Source organism: Larus michahellis, chromosome Z, assembly GCF_964199755.1.
Source record: "Larus michahellis chromosome Z, bLarMic1.1, whole genome shotgun sequence".
In the NCBI taxonomy this organism is placed as follows: Eukaryota; Metazoa; Chordata; class Aves; order Charadriiformes; family Laridae; genus Larus; species Larus michahellis.
In genome coordinates, this window is record NC_133930.1 from 37,092,502 (window position 1) to 37,112,642 (window position 20,141).

A 20,141-nucleotide genomic window follows, 5' to 3' on the forward strand; every position below is an offset into this window, starting at 1 on the left:
GTGTGTTCTTATTTTTTCATACATATCTGAAACTGCCAGTATTAATTTTCACGCATGAAATGTGAGTGAGTGGAGCTTCTTTGTTTCAGTTTGCATAAATAGGCTTTTAAACTTACCAAAACAATAAATAAATCTTAACAGCCTTCCTAAAACATGGTCCCGTAGTAATTCCAAACTGTGATTACCATTGTTTTCAGTCCCTGACTAGTCCCCAGGGGTGGTTTTCTAACATCTTGTCTTCTTTTCAGACACATATCCCATTTTATGCACAATATACCTTTTCCTTCACCACAAAGGCCAAGAATTCTTGTGCAGGTAATCAAAACGTTTGCTTCCATTTTTAGTTACAATAATGGCAAACCCTCTTTCTTGCTTTTGAAAGCCTGGTTTCTTCCTCCAGGCTTTTTACTCAGCTTTGAATATCAATCTGCTCGAAGGGAGAGGAGAGGAGATGGGTTGGCCTTCTCGTTCACTGATCTAAATCTGGGGTAACTTAGCAAACCTAGAATTTCAGACTCCAGGTGGTGCAGATGGCCGCAGCTTCCTACTTGCACTTTTGAAATTTCTGCCATGTATTACCCTTTCATTTTACAAGCACCGTTTGCATTTCTTGGTGTTTTTTTTTTGTTTGTTTTCTGTCTTTCTCTCACTTGTCCACCCGCTACTGTGGGTCAAAGGTTAGTCCCCCATGTCACTGTCTCTTGTGCTTCTCTGTTTAATCACGTAGCAGCAATTACATGTTCAACACTGAGTCACAGACAATTTCCTGTAACTTCTGAGAATCGTTTTGATGACTAATACGAGCTCTGTTGACCTAGTGAACAGGAGTCCTAAAGATTGCCTCTGATTTGCACCTCTGTCATGGCATTGTGACTCTGCCAGGCAGTTTACGGGACTATGGATATACGTTTATATTGGAATATTATACTGTATTAACTTTGGAGTTGTCCATATCAATCACATACTACTTTGTGTTTCAGCTTTCTGCCCATGATGCATTAATATTGTCTCAGCCAGTTTCTACGCCATTGCCATTAAGGTATCATTATTAATGTTTTAAATGTATGCTACTTGAAAAATTCAGAGGCACATAGGAATGAGTCATAGAAAGAAGCCAAACATTACAGGAATATTATTAGGTCTTATAAACAGGAAGCTCAATACACATTTATAATATTATACAGTGTTGTCTTCTTGATATAGACCTGTCCTTTGTGGAAGAATAATATCACTAATTATCTTGAAATAAAGATGAATTGCCAGATTACTGTAGGAACTCTGAAGGAAGAAGCAGCAGGCTGTGTGGGGGAAAAAAAAAAGTATTTAAATATCTTGTATTTTCAGAACCTGTGTAATAAGGAGAATTTTTTTTTCATAACATAGGTGGACTGTTTGTTGTCTTGCTTTTTTCCTTTTCGGATTGAAGAGAGACACTTATGTCAAGCAGCTGCGTGAAATCAATTAATGCACAAGTGCACATTGTGCACATCTTGGAAATTCAAAATTATACCTAAAAATTGGTATTTGTGCTTGAAGATTGATGCAGCCTCTGTGGATACTGCCTTCATCTTCTGGGCTAAAGCTGCCTATGATTGCAACGTGGGGTTTTGTTTGGATAGTTTTGTTGATTTTTGGTTTGTTTTTAAGTTGAAAACCAAAGTATTCTCCCTTTTTTGTTTCCCCCCACCCTGTTAAACATTATCATATAATATTCTGTATGCAGAAGAATCCTATGTTTAATCACATCTGTTAAACGTTGTTTAAGTAAAGAATTGCAGCAAGCCACCAAACTGAAAAGTAACATGTAAGCACTTTTCTAAGGACAGATTTTTACACACCTGTGTTCTTACAGATGTCACTACAATTTCTAAATGTGTACAGTCCAGACAAATGAAATGGAGTCTGAACTGTAGAAACTTAATACACGTTACTATCAGAATGATGGACTGATTTTACTTGAGCAGTATTAGAATTTGATACTGTGATTCTAAGATCGAGTGGATACTCTAGTTTGTGATTTTTGCCTGAGGTAACCCATCATATGAAAGTACTGGTGTTATTTGTGCTTGGATTAGTTGTTAACCAGATAGATCTGGTTTTACTGTCACGAACACAAGATGCCTGTGCATATATGACAGAGCACGCCATAAACAACACAAACTCAGCAATAGCATGGTATAGTGTATGTTTCTTTAGCAACAGAATTGGAATTTAGGGTTCTTTGTGTCAGTACAGTTCTCATATTGAGGTCCTAGCTATTAGATAGATAGGTAGATAACAGGATGTGTGGTAGTATTAGCACCATTCAACCAGTTGGTCCCAAACAATTTTCATAACTTTGATAGTAGTGACTTTTTTTTTTTCTTTTTAAATCGTGTACCATTCTTCTTCTCTTCCCCCTTCCCACTCACCCCTTAGTGGAGCAAACTTTAGCACTCTGCTCATGAATCTTGGACCGGAAAACTGTGCCACTCTGTTACTCTTTGTATTACTAGAAGGCAAGATCCTGCTCCATTCTCTTAGACCAGCTGTGTTGACAGGAGTTGCTGAAGCTGTAGTAGCTGTAAGTACAAAGTGTTCTATACAGCAGTGAGAGAAATCAGTTCAAAATCCACTGTTGTTACAAGGCTTTTTTAAATTAAAATGATTGATGCTCTAAATGATCATTTTTCCCAGCAACTGCATTTAGTTAAAGTGCCATAGCATGTCTTATTATTATAACTATTAGAATGATCAACATTTTTGCATAGATAACTAAGAGATGTGCTGTAAATAAGTGGTCAAGTTGAAGATTCTTTTCTGCCAGTATTATAAGGCTTTTAGCAATTTCACTTCAACTTGCTGCATGTAATTTCTTCGGTTTTATTGTACAGTATCTGTTGTCTTGTTTTAACGTGTTGATTTCATCTAATTTTTCCTTCAGATGATATTTCCATTTCAGTGGCAATGTCCATATATCCCCCTCTGTCCTTTGTCTCTGGCCACCGTACTCAGTGCACCTCTTCCATTTATTGTTGGAGTTGATTCACGATACTTTGATCTGTACGATCCACCACAAGATATTGTGTGCATTGATTTAGACACAAACATGGTGTACATGTAAGTTCTATGGAGTTTTTACATTTATCTGTAGATGGAGAGATTGCTGAAATGCTCAGGATCTACGAGTCAGTTGAATGCTTTATTGATTTTCATTGTGTCAAAAGGACGCTTCTTCTACTGAAGCAAATGTTTCCTTTACATTACTGAAATGCTTTGTTTTATTAGTAGCATCAAAGGAAGCAGTAAACAATGTGGCAGATTGTGAGGTTTTTTATTTTATTTCTCCTTCCCCTAGATCCCCATTAAAAGCACTGCAAAAAGGCTTTTCATCACCGTATGTCAAAGTGTTCTGCCACCAAAACAATAATTATAATAGGTGCTGTGAAAGAAAGATGCATTGCAGAAACTCAAGGAAGATAACTTTTTTATATAAAGATATTTGCAGTGAAAAATACCTGAATGTTTTTGTTCATAGGTAGAATGGAAGTTAAAGACTGGTTTGCAGAAAAATGAAAGAGATGGAAAACAGGGGATTTAGCAGAGAGAATGACGAGATTCTGTTGGGATGACTGGATTGGTTACTGAACTACAAATCTACCAGTGTCTGACCTCTTATGAGGCACTCAACTGGAAAGATTTTTGCACCTTTTCTTTTACTGTCTTATAAGTCCATTTCTCTTTCAATAATCAACTGATTTTTTTTTTCTTTTTTTGCTGCCCATTTTTTATGTATCTCATCTGTACCACTTACTTGCCTTCCAGAGGAATTTGACATCTGTAACATTACTTAGATACACGTGAGATGTTGGTACCTGTATTGCAAAAACTTTTTAACCTGGAAATGAGAATATTTTTCAGTTTTGGACATGTGTAGGTAAAACCAAATGTCCATAAAGCACTTAGTGTTGAAGATCATACAGAATTCTAAAATACTGCGTTATTAGTGATTAAAGATTAATGGTCCATTTTATTTTATCCACATCCTTCTGCCCTTCTTTATTGATGTGGCAATGCTGCCTTTTTTTTTTTTGTCTTTTTTTTTTAAGGTAAAAGTATTTAATAGCACTGTTGTTATCTTCGAAAGAATGCATAATAGAAGAATAACATTTGGAAAATTCAATATTTTCTAGTACATTAGTACTGTCTAGTGTAATGCCTTCTTCGAGCAAGTTTGCTGCTATCTTCCTTATGATAGACTGAAGCTTTATTTACTGCCAAAAATTACTGAAGGCCTTTTATTCATTCAGCATCTTCCTTAATGCCTTTTTTTGGATGTTTTCAACTATCTCTGTGAAAGTAACATTGAAAGCTGGTTAAGGACAGTAGCCTTTTTAGGGCAAAGATTTGAGAGTTTGTTTTATTTTTATAGCAGAATTTTTTTCCTTGCATTTTTGGAGCAGTAACACTTACACTGTTTATAGGCATGCCATTATGGTGGGGAAAAAATGGGCAAAGGCATCCGTAAGCATGCATTTTTTTCTTTAACTCCTGAAGCTTTGGCTTCCCTCCTAAGATTGTTCTCTGTCAATGCCAATTGAGCAAATAATAATTGAACAAACATTTCACTGATGGAAAGCGCAAAACAAGCACTGACAGCATCAGCTCAGATAGTAATAACTGATTAGGTCTTGTGGCCACAAGGTTTGTTGTGCTCTCTGTTACAGCAATTCTCCCCCACCTTCTGCCTTCCAGAAAGAGGTGTAGGAGTTCTCAGGACTTACCCCCCACTTGCTTCTTATATCCAACTGCTTAAACAAGGTCCAGCATTGTACCCGTTGTCCTTCTAACAAAGATGAGCATCCCTTTAGGCCAATTTACCCCATTGCTTAATCAACCACATAATTTTTGAACGGTGAACTGAATTCCCAGTCTTCCTAGTCTGCTAGCCTGTGGTTGAAGCTGGAACTGGATTGCCGTAGACATGTTACAGTGTACCATATGACCATAAAGCTACCAGACTGGTCTTCCAGCATTTTGCAGTAAGAAGTTCATGTTGTATTCCAAACTGCCTTTATTTGTATCAGTAGCAGTACAGCAGGTTTATGGTAGTATGGACTTTGCATAGTAATCACATAGAGATTAGTGGCCCTAAATTTTATTAGCAAAACTGATAAAAATTCTGAAAGGGAAATCAGCAAAGTGACACTTCAACTAAAAAGTCTAAATCGAATCTTAATGCAGATCCTCCTTACAGACTGGAGAAAACTCTACTCATAACTCAATTTATACTGTTCTATATCTGAGGAAATGAAATTCTGAGTTATGTCACTCCCAGTTTTTTAGTTTTGACAAATTAGAGACAGTGACAAGATTTCTTCTCAAAATGGTTTCCTTTTCTTCTTTTTTTTTAGTTATTACATTCCGAAAATGAAGTAACTTAGGGCTGTGAAAGCTATTCTTTTTTATATGGTCTGTATTTTATATATCCCTTTTTCCCTCCCCTGTGTTCTAGATCAGATGATAAGAAGAGCACCAACTGGAAGCAGTTTCCTAAGAAGCCGTGTAAAAGTCTGCTCAGCACCTTAAAGAAGCTACACCCACAGCTGGCAGCAGGTGAAATATATAAAATAAAATGGGAAGGGGTAAGAACAGAAACTGCCTAAAGCAGGGAAATTAAATATTCAAAGAAAACTACTAAATTTTCTGATACACAACTACAAGTATCAGATTACAGTTAATATATAAATATAAGGACTGTCTTCTATCATATGTAGTGTGAATTATGTTTTCAGACTTTTATTTTCTTTGTTGTGACTTGTTAAAATTTGAGCTTTTTTTAGCCTTTACTCATGATTAAATTGCACTTAAACAAAGATTCAGCTAAAACACGTTAAGTGTAGAACTATATTTTTCAGCAGTATCTGATACTGTTTTTTTATGAGTGCAAGAGTAAGCTCTGAATGTCATCTACTTGTTTCTACCCTTTGGTGCACTAAAACGTTATAATTTTGATTAGAAAAGTGTTTAGGACTTTTCTTTCTAGATGTGCAATTTTCAGACAGGGAGAACATGGTCCTTTATGTTTCAGTTGGCGTATTAGTGAAAGACTACGTTCAGTTGGGTATGTGGTAACATTTGACTCAACTGAGATTCTCCTCGTTGTTTCAAGTCCCTGAGAGTTGAATGAGTTAGAAAAACACCTAATCAACTCTTGAGGTAATCTGCCTTTTAAATGGGCTGGATCAATTAGACAATACTCACAAGATTTCTAGTGCTTGTCACTTCTGAATATGGGCACGTAGAAAAAAGGAAAGAACAGTCTTCAGCATGTTGCAAAAGTTATCTGTTTGAATGCACCGAATTTTAATACAGGATTGTATGTGTTGCTCATTGCTAGTTCATAGGAAAACTCAAGAAGGCTCTGCAGTTGAGATGACTCCTATTGAGGCAGACTTCTCCTGGCAGAAGAAGATGACAGAACTTGAGATGGAGATCCAGGAAGCTTTTCTCCGTTTCATGGCATCTATTTTAAAGGGTTACAGAACATTCCTCAAGCCAATCACGCAGGCGCCTTCAAATAAAGCAACTGCTGCTGATTCCTTGTTTGATCATCAAGGTGAGGGTGAGGCAAACCAGCTACTGATAGCGTTGGCAGCATTACAACTTTAGGGTTGAGGAGCTGTTTAACTTTAAAAGGTCAAAGTTCCCTTTGGTGTACAGTTCTTGGCAATATTTTAAATTGCAATTGTATAAAGTTAGACTACTCAAAGTTGATTAGAACACAGATATGTGCACATAGAACTGCAGTTTTGCAATAGCTCTGGTGTTAGAAAAGCTGTCTTTCAGTAGCATCATGCTGTCTCTGTGTGCTATATTCTGTAAGGGCAGCTCTTGGGAATGAAAGAATATTTCTCAGTTTGTACAGTGTGAAAATGCCAGAAGCCCAGTTATGAAGAAGAAAGTGATGTTCTTGGTATAAATGGGAATCGAATAGAGAACAGGGTAGAGATCAGAAACATACAAAAACCCGATAATCAGCAAAGCTCATCTTATTTTCCTCATCACCTTAACTTTTCAGGTCTGTTCTTGAGTTGAATACTGATAAAAGGTCACAGGTGTTTTGTTTTGTATGTGGTGGTTCTGTTCTGGGGTTGGGGTTTTTTGTTTGAGGCTGTTGAATTTTTTTTTTTTTTTAATTACTGGAAGAGACATTTGAGACGAGATTTTTAGTCAAAGGTTTGTAAAGTCTTAAATATTTTCAGGCCCATCACCTCTTAGGATAACATAATCTTTATTTTACTATTGTTTTAATTGTTAGGTACCTCTTTTGTATGAGGTCATCATCTGCTTTTTCTTGCACAAAACATCAACAAACACAGTAAGCAGATTACATAGGGGTGGTTGCTTGCCAATTATTATTAACTATGCTAAAATAATTATTAAAAAAAAAAGCTGTTCCTTTAAACTTCCGAATGCAAGTGATGATAAGTAGTTGTTTTCATTGATAAAGTCAATACTTTATGTATTAGCACTTTAAATATTTTATGTTGACACTTTATATGTTAATTTCTTATGGAACTCGTACTACCTGGTATTTAGTTGTGTGTTCCTTTTTCTAACCAGGATTTTTAAAAAGCAGAGACCGTGCCTATACGAAATTCTACACGCATCTCACCAAAACGCAGATATTCAGCCGCTTTATTGAAGAGTGCAGTTTTGTGAGTGACAAGGATACTGGCTTGGCATTTTTCGATGACTGCATAGAAAAGGTGAAAAACATCTAGCAGTACTATTCAATTATATGCTTCTGTCCATTTTGTTTTATTGTCCTGTTTTTTAGTTGTAAAGGTAGATACCCACTGCAGCAAGTGTCTTGAGGGATTGGAATTCTTGGTGGTTATTGATGAGTCATTTTCTTCCTTCATCTTATTGCATGGTCATAATTTTCTGTGTTGATGCAGGAAACTTTCATTAAAGGCCTGTAGGATGTCAAGCTGTAAGATAATGTGAGAAATACCAGTAGCTGACATTTTAACACAATGCTGTCTGTATCTTCCCTTTAAATGTTAATCACTCTCTCTCTAATGTGGCGTTATGTACCAGTGGTCATCTGTGTTGTTACTCTTTTTCACACAAATTTAAAATTAAACCACAAAAATATGCCTGGTGCTCCACTTGTGGCCAAAATTAATTAATGTAAATAAGATCTCTTTCATTGCTTGTATTTTATATGAGAAAGATTCCTGTGACGCTTTCTTGTTTTTTGAAACAAAGTCTCTTCAGCATGGTTCTGATCTAGATGGGTTATTGAGTTTATAGCTTCATCTGTAAAATGCCAGGTTCACGGTATGAAAATTAGGAGCTAGAGAATTACGTGTCTTTTTTTTTTTTTTTTAGGATGTATATATATGATTCTTTCTGGGCAGAATCTTCATTTTCATATGAAGTTCTTGGAGAATGAGTCTTTGATTCTGATCAAATTATCACTTGTAAACAGACACAGACCACAAATAAGTGTTTAAAAGTTTCTTTGCCTATATTTTTCTTTCTGCTGAGTATGGGATATGCATCTAGAGTATACTTTGTTTAATATTGTTAATAATTTGATATTATTGCAGGTTGTTAATGTGTTGCATACTTAAATTGTCATATTGAATATATCTGCAAAACAGCGTTTGCTTTCAGTTAAACTAAATGAAAGCACTTTCCTTTGATTTAGGATTTTGTATTTAGTAGATAATGTCAATAGATTGAAAATATGCTGTTTACTGCATTTTTTTCACTTTCAGCAAAGGAGGCATTTGAAAAAGAGATTAATGGCTTCTACAGTAATATGAAAATTCAGTGTTTCTTATTTAATATTTCACCAAATGACACAGCTTTAATGGAATTATTTAGGATTATTTTTTTTATTTGAGAAGACACTCTATTTTTTTTTCTCTTTTCCCAGCTCTTTCCGGATAAAGGAACAGAAAAAGGAGAGAAGGTACTTTTTCCTTCAAAATGTTTAGGGGAATCTGATCGTGAAATAAAAATGGAAAGTCAAGGCAGTGCACTTGATAGTTAAGTGCTTAGAACAAATATAATTTACATGTTATATACTGTATTTGATTATATATATATAAAATACATTTTTACACATACTAACATAATTAATACTAAAAACGACATTTTATCCCAAAGCCAAACTCTGTACTTAGAGTACAAACTCTTGCTTTCAGGTTGATGTAGATTCCGTTGAAGATGCACGGCTGATTGAGCTTGATGAGTCACAAAAAAGCGAACATACAGTGTTCATAATGCCACCAGAACCTCCTGCTGATGACGGACAGGACCGAGTGCCAAAATACAGGTACAAGTTAAACGGCCGCATGTAGTGAAACTAGAATACTTATGACATTAAGCATGGCAGATGTTCCATCTTGGTGCAAAACTTGCCTTACTATAACGTTCAGAAGAATCTTTAAAAAGGTACAAGCTGCCTGGATTCTGGTAAGTTTCTGAACCTCTAGAAATCAGTGGTTTTTATGTGTTTGTATGTTTGAGGGCCTGTGGATTTTGGTTTTAATATTTTTAGCTTCTTGTGAACTTTATAGTAATACTTTTCTACATGTATTCAGTGTCTGACTTCCTGTTTGAGCCGTTTATTGTGTATTTTGTAGCAACTCCAGTGCACTTTGTTTCACAGTGGGAATGACAGGGGGTGGGTAATGGATCTGCCCAATACTATTGATCTGCAACTGATGAACCAAAAAAGCAAAACACTCACTCCACTTTTCAGACTTCCTTCATTCAGTGTTTTTCACCTTGTGCAGGAAGTGTGGATTTTCAGATACTCTGGGTATGATTTTTTTCTCCCTCTCTCTCAGAGGCCACGGAGGTTCTGTTTCCAACTGTTGTCCTTGTTAATCATCATCTGTTCTTCCCTCACCTTCATGATATGGATGGCATATCAGATGGATGGTTCTTGTTTCCATGTCTATGGAGATTTAGTGTCCAAGGCATCTTCTTGTGGTATCTTGGTGAATAAGAGTAAAAGGATCTCGCTATCTTCTTGCCTTTTTTTTTTTTTAACTTCTTTATTTTCCCCCTTGATTCTTTATTCTCCTGTTTGTCAGTTCTTTGCACGCGCGTTGTCTTTGTATGGCTTTCCTGTTATCAGCAGGTATGTGAAAAGCTTTTCTTTTCTTTTCTGTTTTTTTTTTTTTTTTTAATCATCTGTATAGCTATAAAAACTTCCCACGACTAGATTTCAAGCTCTTTGACAGACCACAGGAGCTCAAGCTCTCCTTCAGCAGACACCCAGCTGGAAGCAGCATTTCAAATAGTCCGGCGCTCATGGCAAAGAGGACAAAACAGGTCAGATGAGTCACTGTAATTACTGTGTGAACACTGAAAGATATGAAGTTTTTTTGGTAAAATTGCCACTGCCTATTTCTACTACGTTAATGTTATTAGAGGTTAGGTCTTTGTAACTATTGAGAATCAACACTTGCAAAAGAAAGAAAAATAAGGCAACAAACAAACGAATTAGCATCTGAGATTACAGTTTGTTGTCAAATCCATTTTTAAGCTTTAGACTGTAATATAAAACAGAAAAAAAAATAAAATGAATGATTGAATGGGGAGGGGGGAGAAAAAAGGACGATTAGTTCTGATGCTAGTTTTTGCTTGCAGAGAGCAAGAGAGTGTAAGAAGAGAGTGTAATAAGTGTAACAAGAGAGTGTAAGAACGGAGCTTCAGTTGAATGTTTGCCTGTTGTTATTAAATGCTCAATTTTAAGAAGCCAGTTGTCTGAGTTAGTAAGGGCTTCTAAATTCAGGATGTTACATCTTTTGTCTGCTTTTTTGTTTTGTTTCACCCTTACAGGAGATAAAAACAGCCCATAAATTAGCCAAGAAGTGTTACGTAAGCCCCCCCCAGTGGGCTAAGTGTCTCTTCAGTCATAGTTACAGCCTATGGTTTATTTGTCTGCCAGCCTACATCAGAGTTGCACATCCCAAAGTCAAAGCACTGCAGCAGGCATATGATGTTCTCATTAAAATGAGGAAAACTGATGTGGAACCACTGGATGAGGCAAGTGTGAATAAAACAAAACCACAAACATTACCATAAACATGTAATGGAAGGCAAGGTGCAACTATAGTGTATTTCACCGCTAGCACCAGGTTAAGCATACTTAACAGTTTAACCTGTTTGAAAGCCACCTTGAGATGATCTCAGAGAAGCCTGCTTAAGTAGGGCAACTAGAAACTAATTTCCTTTTTTCATCACCAATGTAGCATCAGCTGGGTCAAGTACTCCAACTTAGTGTTGCTAGTCTTCTCCCAGACTACTTCGAGAAAAGTTCTTAAATGCACTCTGGTGCATTTAAGTTTTTAAATGCACTTTGAATTAATGTTTTACAGCCTTACTGAACTGAAGGTGCAGTGTGTTTGTATGCAGCATACCATTCTCTCAATAGTATCTGCAGGCATACAGCAGCAAGTTATCCTGCTTTTTGCGTGGGTGTTTCCTTCCCTCCTTTATTTCGCAAACAGAAGAGCCGAGTGGAAAAAAATTCAGCATTCTCAACAGTGTGACTCTGATGTTATTTCAGCTCATGTGGTTTCCTGTTTAATTTTTGCTCCATCTTCTGGTTGTTGAGTGTTATGGACTGAGTAGCTCCTCTCACATGGCTTTCCCCTTTACGTTTGTAAATGTTGGAAATCAGAGAAGAGCTTAATCTGTTCCAAAATCCTTGTCATCAGCCCGTTTATGCATTTCCTTGTCTTGTCAGGTCTGCTACAGAGTTGTAATGCAGCTCTGTGGACTGTGGGGTCAGCCTGTTCAGGCCGTGAGAGTCCTCTTTGAGATGAAAAATGCTGGAATACAGCCAAATGCCATCACCTATGGTTATTACAATAAGGTAAGAGAAGTCTTGACCACCGTCTCTCTTGTTGTTGTCATTCTACTTGGCCTGTAGCGTGTTTTGTAAATTGTTTCTTAAGCTCTTCACTTGGATTTGCTGATTCTGTTGGGCAAGCAATCATTTTGGCATGCTTACATTTCACTGGATCTACACTGTGTGGTTTTAAGCTGTTAAGTTCACATTCCTGTGCTGTTTGGGTAACCAAAAATTCTGTTGAAATATATATTTTATAGTGTTTCCATTTCCAAATTTTGGAACTTGTCTAGTACTTCCATGTCAAAACCATCTGTTCCTAGGTGTATCCTTTAAGGCAGCAGGATCCAAGATGGATGAAGGCCGGAATTAGGGTAGTTGAAGTAGCCTTCTCCTCTTTCCCTTGCTTCCAAATTCCTGTAATATTCTGATGAAACTTCCTAGTAAACTATGTAAAGTAATATAAAAAGAGGTGCTACTGTGGTCTTCTGTTGCTACCGAAGTATATAGATAAGAACAAACCCCACCTTGTTCACTTACAGAAATCTTGATCCATTGTTTGCTGTTACTCAGCTGTTGTCTCCAGAGCTGTGGGATGAAAAGGAACAGCTCATAAAAACTCAAATATTTGTCCTCCTTCACATGATCGACAGGAAACGCCTTTTTTTGAGCATGGAAAGAAAAGCTTCTTACTGTAGTGTGTTTCTTAGCGTAACTTTCTTACTGTTTTTGTTATTGTTTGCTATTTATTGTCTCTTTCTGTAGGCGGTTTTAGAGTCTCCTTGGCCTAGCAGTAACCGTAGTGGCATATTCCTGTGGACAAAGGTACGAAATGTAGTTCGTGGCACAGCACAATTTAGGCAGTGCTTAAAGAAATCAACGCAGAGCCCACGAGTACCTGTGATATCAGGTAATAAGTTAGTTGAAATGGATTTATTTCTGCTGAACAAGAGCATGACATGCTTTCTGAGGGATTGCAGCTAACATTGTGGCTTTTACAAGTTGAAAATTTTTCCTTAAGTGTATAAAAGGTGATAATTGCCAACTTGATGCTTGAAACAGTCTTATAATGTCTTCCACACACTGAAGAATTAATTACCTGAATTCTGTTGCTAGAATTTCATATTCTTATTTTATGTGTTCAAGCAAAAGTATTTGCTGTTGTCTGAAGAGGTTAGATTTGTTTAAAAACCTGAAAAGTTAAATCCTCTCTTACTAACCAGCTCTCGTTCATGTCTTTAGCTCTGCGGAGTACCACGGGTGGAAGTGATGGGGACATGGTGAGCCATGGTAGCGTGGATAGTTCTAATGATGCTAACAGTGGGGAGCACACTCTCTTCGTCAGTGACTTAGTCAGGCTTGATTCCATTGATAATCACTCTAGCACAGGTACTAGATTCTGCTGGGTTTCACTACTAACAGTCCCTCAAAAGGCTAAATTTTCTAGTCTCCTGTTGATTTGCCCTCCTCAACCACCACCTTACGCCCTTGAGGCTGTAGAGGCGAAGCATGGAGTTAAACTATGTAAAGAAAAAGAAATATGCGCTTTTGTCCAATATTACTCTACCATAGATCATGCTGCTTTAGTTTAGAGTGATCCGTAGCAGAAGTACTGTCATGTTAAAATAAATGTCTTGCTGGTCTTACGAACTTGCTTTTTGTGCTAGTCTTCAGAAAAGATATGAAGCCTCAAACGTATGAGTCTATTCAATTTTTGCATATTGTCGTTTTTTCATAGTTGAGTTGCTGAGGTGATTAGAAGCCAACACTAAAATGTTGCTCCTTGATGGTAACCTAGAAAGGCCTAGTTAGCATTCCTGGAATTAGTATGTTATGTTTGGTTATAGTAAACTATGCTTTTAAAGGCCATATTCAAGCTTTTTAATAATAGTTGCTAAACTTGGAAATAAATACAGAAATTATCAGAACCTTATCATATAGTCTTTATGAGATAACCTGCAAATGGGAAAACAGGTGATAAGCTCGAGAAAAATTCTGCCTTAAACATGGTGTGCACTCTTCTAGACAAACTGGAGTGAAATGAGTGCACAGGAAGTTAATCACTTGAGATGGCAAGACAAAATTCATGGTTCTTCGTATCTGCTTTAGTACTGATTACATTCTACCTGTGCATAGTCTCAACTAAACTTCCATTCTGTATGTACTTCAAAACTTAATGTACAGATGGTTCTTGCGCACTCTTCATGTTTTTAATATCTTGAGCCCTTCTGTAAAGAGAACTTTGAGTCTGATTCCTTTGCTTCATCTGATATGCTTGCCTGGATTACTGAACTTCCCTTCTCTCTGCTCTTTGTTGCTCTGCCTTTTGCTCTTTGCTGTCTCTTGGGTGCCGCATTTGTCCTTGGCTCTCACGGTGTGGGGTGCAGACTTATATGGTGTGAAGCCTTAGATGCACGTGTGCATTATTTCTACCCTTGAATGTTACTTCTGCAGGTAATTCACCCATTTATTGATAGGGTGTTTTCACTTCTGTGCAAAGCAAGGATACTAACATTATTGAAATGATGATAGAAAATAAGGACCAAGGAATATCAGAACTTGCTTTTCTGTAGAAAAGGTTTTTAATATAGTAGCCAAATGTAATAATTGATGGCTGCTCAGACTTTTAAATTAAATTCTTTTTTACATGTTTGCTCTTTGTTGGTAAAATAAACAGCAGTAATATGTATTGTAGATAAATTATATCTGTCACTTGAGTTTTATGGAGCTTCCTAATACCTTTCACACTCAGTAACTTACATTTTGATCGTTTAAATACTGTCATGTATTCCAATAGGTACTCTAAGGCATATAATAATGCTGTTTAACATGTTGCTGTGCCATATGTCCCATGTAGTATTTTTGCATATGCAGCAGCACTTCAGATAAAAATATCAAAGAAAATAGTGTCTTTCTGGATTGTTTCCTATGGCAGATTTTTTGGACCACTGTAAACTGTTCTATTTTTTAAAAAAAACAGTGAGTTACAGCTGTCAAGTTTAACTGGTATCCTAGAGGAACAGACTTTTTAAAAATGTTTAGATTTTTACTTTATTCTATTACATTTTTATACTTTGCACTATAGCACAAAGATGTAGCACAATTTATGGTACAGTTATTTTCAGGGATGTATTCATTGTTAGAAGCTTGCTCAATTACGGTTGCGCTTGTCCAACTTTATTTTGTAGATGCATTTGAGAATTTAGCTTGCCCAGCAATGAAACATTTCGTGCTAATGAGAAGCGAAAGGAATGAAAGGAGATGAAGTGCATTAAAAGTAGTTAGTCACTATAGTGTTCCTGGGGGAATAACTTGTATTTAATATAATCATTAGAAAAGTAAATTTGGATTGTATAGCCTAATCATCTCTGCTGTCACCATCACCAAGTAGATCTGTGGACAGATTGGGCATTTTGGTGATCTTACTATGAACTTTTCTGGCAAAACAAAACGCGAAACAAATTAATTTCAGTTCTTTTATTTTCTTATCGAAAAACAAATATGGGAAAGAAAAATAAATCTGAGGCATGTGTTTGTATTCCTTCAAACAGGTGGTCAGTCAGACCAGGGCTACGGATCCAAGGATGAACTTTTAAGAGATGATGGGGATAGCCTTCATGTGACTGACACACAAGTAGAGAAAGATATTTCTTCTACAGCTGAAGACCTAATAGGAGGTTAAGTATGCGTGTTTACATCGTTGAAGGCTTTTCATAATAAATCTGCTTCATGCATTAGACTACCACAAATACTTAAAGTATTGAATTCATAGTGTTGCCAAGGTCAAACTATAATTGTATGAAATCTGGTGGACTACTTTTGTGCCCTAGATAATAGCGGTGGAATACATATAGGTAGAAATAGCCTCTTATTAGACTAATTTAATGTAGATGGAAAAAAGGGGCAAATGCTGGGGCACACAGTATTTTGTATTCCGTTCCTCTCATTTGTATGTTTGAAAACGTGACCATTTTTTTAGCTGTACCAGTTGACCTAATAAAGGGCACTACTTTTTCCTACAGACTTTTCCCAGCTGTAAAAAATATGGTCATCACCAGTCTTCTATCCAGATTTTGGCTTTAGTTTGTCTATATTTTGTCTTTCTCATTAATGAATCTGTTTCATATCTGTGTAACTAGATCCTTAATGTGAGTTAGGGCTTCTAAAGCTGTCATTAGATAAATAGGCCTGCATGAAAATCTGAGAACTGCGCAGAGTTCCTGTTCTAGTTTGGTTAGTTGAAAAAATACCAAAGGAAGAAATTGGCATATGCCCTCTCTGCATAATACTGTCTACTGTCATCTGTCTGGGTATTATTTCCAGGAAATGCTCAGTACCTAGTAGGACTGGTCTTTTAGGTTGTAATTGTATGAGGAAACAGTGTTTGAGTTGTTATTTTCCATAACAGTGCAAATGAAATTATTTAGTTAGATTAACTGAAGTTCACATTCTCTTTCTTGTAGAGGTTTGTACTGAGAAATCTGATGAAAAGCAACAGCTGAATATAGAAACCCATAGTCCAACAGAACCACCTGCTTGGGGTAACAGTATTGTGAAAGTTCCATCTGGCATTTTTGATAGCAGTGGAAGGAAGAGCTGTGGTGGTGAGTCACTGGGTGAAACAGAGGTTGCTAAAATCCTGATCTTGTGCTGTAGAGTTTTGCAATCTTTTTCATGCTGTTAAAAGAAACCAACTTTCTATTTGAGGTGCAGATATGTCGCACAACGTCTGCTTTCCACCATTATCCTTTGCAGGTGAAGGAACCTGTGGATTCTAAGGTTGAAAATCACTGTTGAGTAGTTTGAAATAAAAATTTTCCCTGTCCCATACTGAGAGTGTTTCATGTACTAGAAAACCAAGAGAATTAGGGTGTCTACTCTTGATTTTGTCACTAAACCTCCCTGACTGTGGACAATTCTCATTATTCCTGTGGCTTGCACTGCCAGTGTATAACCTGGGAACAATGCATGTTGTCTTTGGATATCTGTAGCTTTATGATGAGGAAGACTTAACGATATATAAAATCTCAGGGCTCATTTTTTTTCTCCCTTTGTGCCTGTCCTTGACTAAGGCAATGTAGTCTAGCTTCAGTGTAGCTTGATAACAAAGAATTGAGTCTCAGACAAGAAGTTGCCTGGAAGCTTTCTGGCAACTGAGAGAGCTGATGACTAGCCAAGAAGCAGTTGACGTGAGACTCAAACATCCTCCAGCAGTGGATATGGTACATTGGGCCCTCTGTTGGGATCCTACTATACTAGGATTCCTGGTGTTATGGAGATTTTTGCCTAGCTAACACAACTTCCTAAGCAATAAATATTCCCTGTCCCCCTCAGGACATGGGAATATTTATAAGATTAGTTTATATCTTCCATATGCTAAATTTAATAAGCTTTTTCTAAATATGGTTGTGTCATAAACAAAGTAATGCTTCTGTGTTGTGCAGACACACATGATAGTTGGGATTTTTTGAGAACCAGAATGAACTATGCAGTTTGGTGTATAGATCTGTGGACATAGCTCTAGGAGGAAAAAAATATAGCAATCTTTACTTTTAATTGTACTTTCCTTTAGTTCATGGGTGTATTACCTACTCTCTGCTGGGTATTGGCACAGGGAAAGGAGGCAGAAGCCATAAAAGGCTTTGACATCAAGGACTCAAAAGATAGGTGACTTTTGATCTGCTGGATGCCTTTGCAGCCAGTTAAATATCTCATTAATACTAGTGGATTAATGGACTAATGGATAACTCGAGATTGTGGGGCTCCCAGTCTTCTCACCAGTTAGCAGATAAGGAGATTTCACATGCTTTCAGGAAATAAACATTTTTGGTGGCTATGGGTACCATATTAATGCCTTTTCTCTTTTAGAAACTGGTTCTAGCCCACTGTTCATAACTCAGGATTCAGTTGAAGATGTAGTCTTTGGTGATGTTTCTCCTAAGAAAACAAGTGAAAAAGGACAGAAGAGGCAGAAACTGTTTTCAGAGAGAAGCTGCAGTTTCAGCAGTGAAAGCAGAGCGGGAATGCTGCTGAAAAAAGGCAGCTTGGACTTGCATTCTAAAGAAATAGCGATAATGATGGGAGCAGATGCCAAGATCCTAACAGCAGCTTTTTCTGGGGCCAAAACTTCACCCTGTCATATGAATAAATCCCACAGCTTTGAACGTATCATTGACCAGCAGGTTTCTGGCATAAGTGGCACTTGGAGTTGTGTGACTGAGAGTGATTGGGAATTGGAACATAGGTCTTCACCAGTGCTGGAAGAACCTGGGGAAGGGCAGGAGCATCTTGAGAATGGAAGAGATGAAAACATGACCACAGTGGAAGATGTGAACCTTGAACAGTCAGCCGAGTCCAAAAACCAGAAAACAGAATCCAAAGATGCAACTACTAAAAGGAATAGCTTTTATGGGGTAGTTAAGCCTATTGAAAGGGAAGATGTTGAAGTAGGCTTGGACCCATTATCTTTGCTGGCTACTGACAGCACACAACCGAGGCATCCAGAACCTGAGGAAAAGTTGGTATCACCAGTTGCAGCACGTAACTTGGCAGATGAAATAGAGAGCTACATGAATCTGAAGAACCCCTTGGGTAGTAACTTTCCCAGCATGGAACTGCACAAGCCAGAGAGGGAAGCAGAAGCCTCTGGTACACTTGGTCACTCCCAAGAAAGGAGGTCAAGCCTACCTTTGGATCCCATCCTGCCATCTCCCAAGTCTTGTGAAAATGGTAGAAGTCCTTCTGTCTCCAGATCCAAAACATTCACTGGACGACCAAAGCAACAAACCCATCCACGAGTTCAAAAGGAGCGGTCTTCATCTTTGACAGGACTGGGTCGTTCTTCTCCACATGGCTCGTTAGGATCTGTCGTAACAACTTTATCCAATCTGAAGTTAGACAATATACTGTCTGGACCAAAAATGGATGTTCTGAAATCAGGCATGAAGCAGGCTGCCAATGTGGCCAGTAAGATGTGGGGAGTTGTAACTTCAGCGTATAGTTACTCAGATGATGAGGCAAGTGTTTTTCAGTATGAAAAATTTGGGGAGACAAAGTTAAGAGGGGTAGCTTCTGTGTCTGGAAGATTGCTTCACAGGATGGTGTTTTTTATTGACTTTTATTAGCTAATAAAAATTGTATTTTATGTGTGGTGGAGTTTTCCTCTGTCATTAAAAAACCACTTTTCAGACAAAAGCAAATTAAATGGTCTTGATGCAGTAAACTTAAACTTTGACTTTTTGTTCTCAACATTCCTCTCCCATTTAATTGTTTAGCTACTTATCTTTTCATTTATATCTAAGGAAACTGCACCAAGAAGCCCTAGTTATAATAAAATTCTGTCATCTTAAATGATATCATATTGCCTGTCTTATTTTTAAAAAATTAAGAGAAGGTTGTGAAACCAGATCACAAACCTAAGAAGTCTGGTTGGTGAGGATTAAAGTTGAAAATAGCAAAGGACAGGCTGAGATCTAGTAAATTCACTTGTCAGGAATTTGGAAACTAAATGTTATGGTTCTTGTGTGAGCACGCTAGATTAACTGAGTCTTTTTCATACTAAAACATTTCAGAGTATAATGACATGAATGAAAAAGGAGATGGAGGGATGAATATTATAACTTCCTCCTTTCCATATACGTCTTGTTATTGTGCCTCCAAACACAGTTTTCTCTCTTAGAAAGGCCTCTGCTTGATCCAGTTAACCCCCTTGATCTGGTGTTTGGCTGTAAGGGTCTTCTGTCTCCTCTCTTGAGGCTGTTAAGATAGCTTCTTGTTTCCTTTTTTGAATTCTCCCTCTGTTTCCCCCAACCTCCATAAAAGGTGGGAAAGGGGAAGATAGCTGTCTGACTTTATTTCTGCGTGAAACAAATTTAACTTACGTTACTAATAGGGTTCTTTCCATTAAATAAATTAAAAAGAAAACCCACAAACATTTTTCTTAATTCTTTGTTAGCTAGATTTTGCCTGTGACAATGAAAACTCACTGGTTTCCTGAGTCTTTTTTCCTGTGATCTAGGTTTTCCTGTGTGCCTTTCTATTATACTGACCCATTCCCTACGATTTTGTTTAATGGCACATCATAATTCCCTGAATGTGATTTATTTTTATTTCTTTCAAGGATCTTTTCATTCTCATTTCTTTATTTCTGCAACTTCCCTTTTTTAATATCCTAATTATTATACTTTGTCACATCCTGTGTCTTAGTGTCTGTGTTATTGCTGCAGCCTGTCAGCTGGTATGTATTCCTGTCTTCATTTCTGAAAATACAACTTTA

At 37.2% G+C, this 20,141-nt stretch overlaps 1 protein-coding gene across 3 annotated transcripts in view; it reads left to right on the plus strand.

The window, feature by feature from the left end:
* Positions 1-20,141, plus strand: part of DENND4C (DENN domain containing 4C) — a 75,225-nt gene that overhangs the window by 36,512 nt on the left and 18,572 nt on the right. For 2 of the 3 annotated variants that reach the window (XR_012584851.1, XM_074569230.1), the window contains exons 7-23: positions 249-315; positions 981-1,039; positions 2,419-2,563; positions 2,924-3,099; positions 5,495-5,595; positions 6,380-6,598; positions 7,606-7,751; positions 8,933-8,968; positions 9,204-9,334; positions 10,209-10,341; positions 10,852-11,058; positions 11,762-11,890; positions 12,632-12,776; positions 13,109-13,255; positions 15,418-15,543; positions 16,330-16,470; positions 17,735-18,886. Coding sequence is in view for 2 of the 3 variants with exons in the window: in XM_074569230.1 (XP_074425331.1) it covers positions 249-315; positions 981-1,039; positions 2,419-2,563; positions 2,924-3,099; positions 5,495-5,595; positions 6,380-6,598; positions 7,606-7,751; positions 8,933-8,968; positions 9,204-9,334; positions 10,209-10,341; positions 10,852-11,058; positions 11,762-11,890; positions 12,632-12,776; positions 13,109-13,255; positions 15,418-15,543; positions 16,330-16,470; positions 17,735-18,886 (3,260 nt within the window). In the remaining variant the exon portion in view is untranslated. The remainder of the gene's footprint in view (positions 1-248; positions 316-980; positions 1,040-2,418; positions 2,564-2,923; positions 3,100-5,494; positions 5,596-6,379; positions 6,599-7,605; positions 7,752-8,932; positions 8,969-9,203; positions 9,335-10,208; positions 10,342-10,851; positions 11,059-11,761; positions 11,891-12,631; positions 12,777-13,108; positions 13,256-15,417; positions 15,544-16,329; positions 16,471-17,734; positions 18,887-20,141) is intronic. The other variant, XM_074569232.1, reaches the window with a different exon arrangement.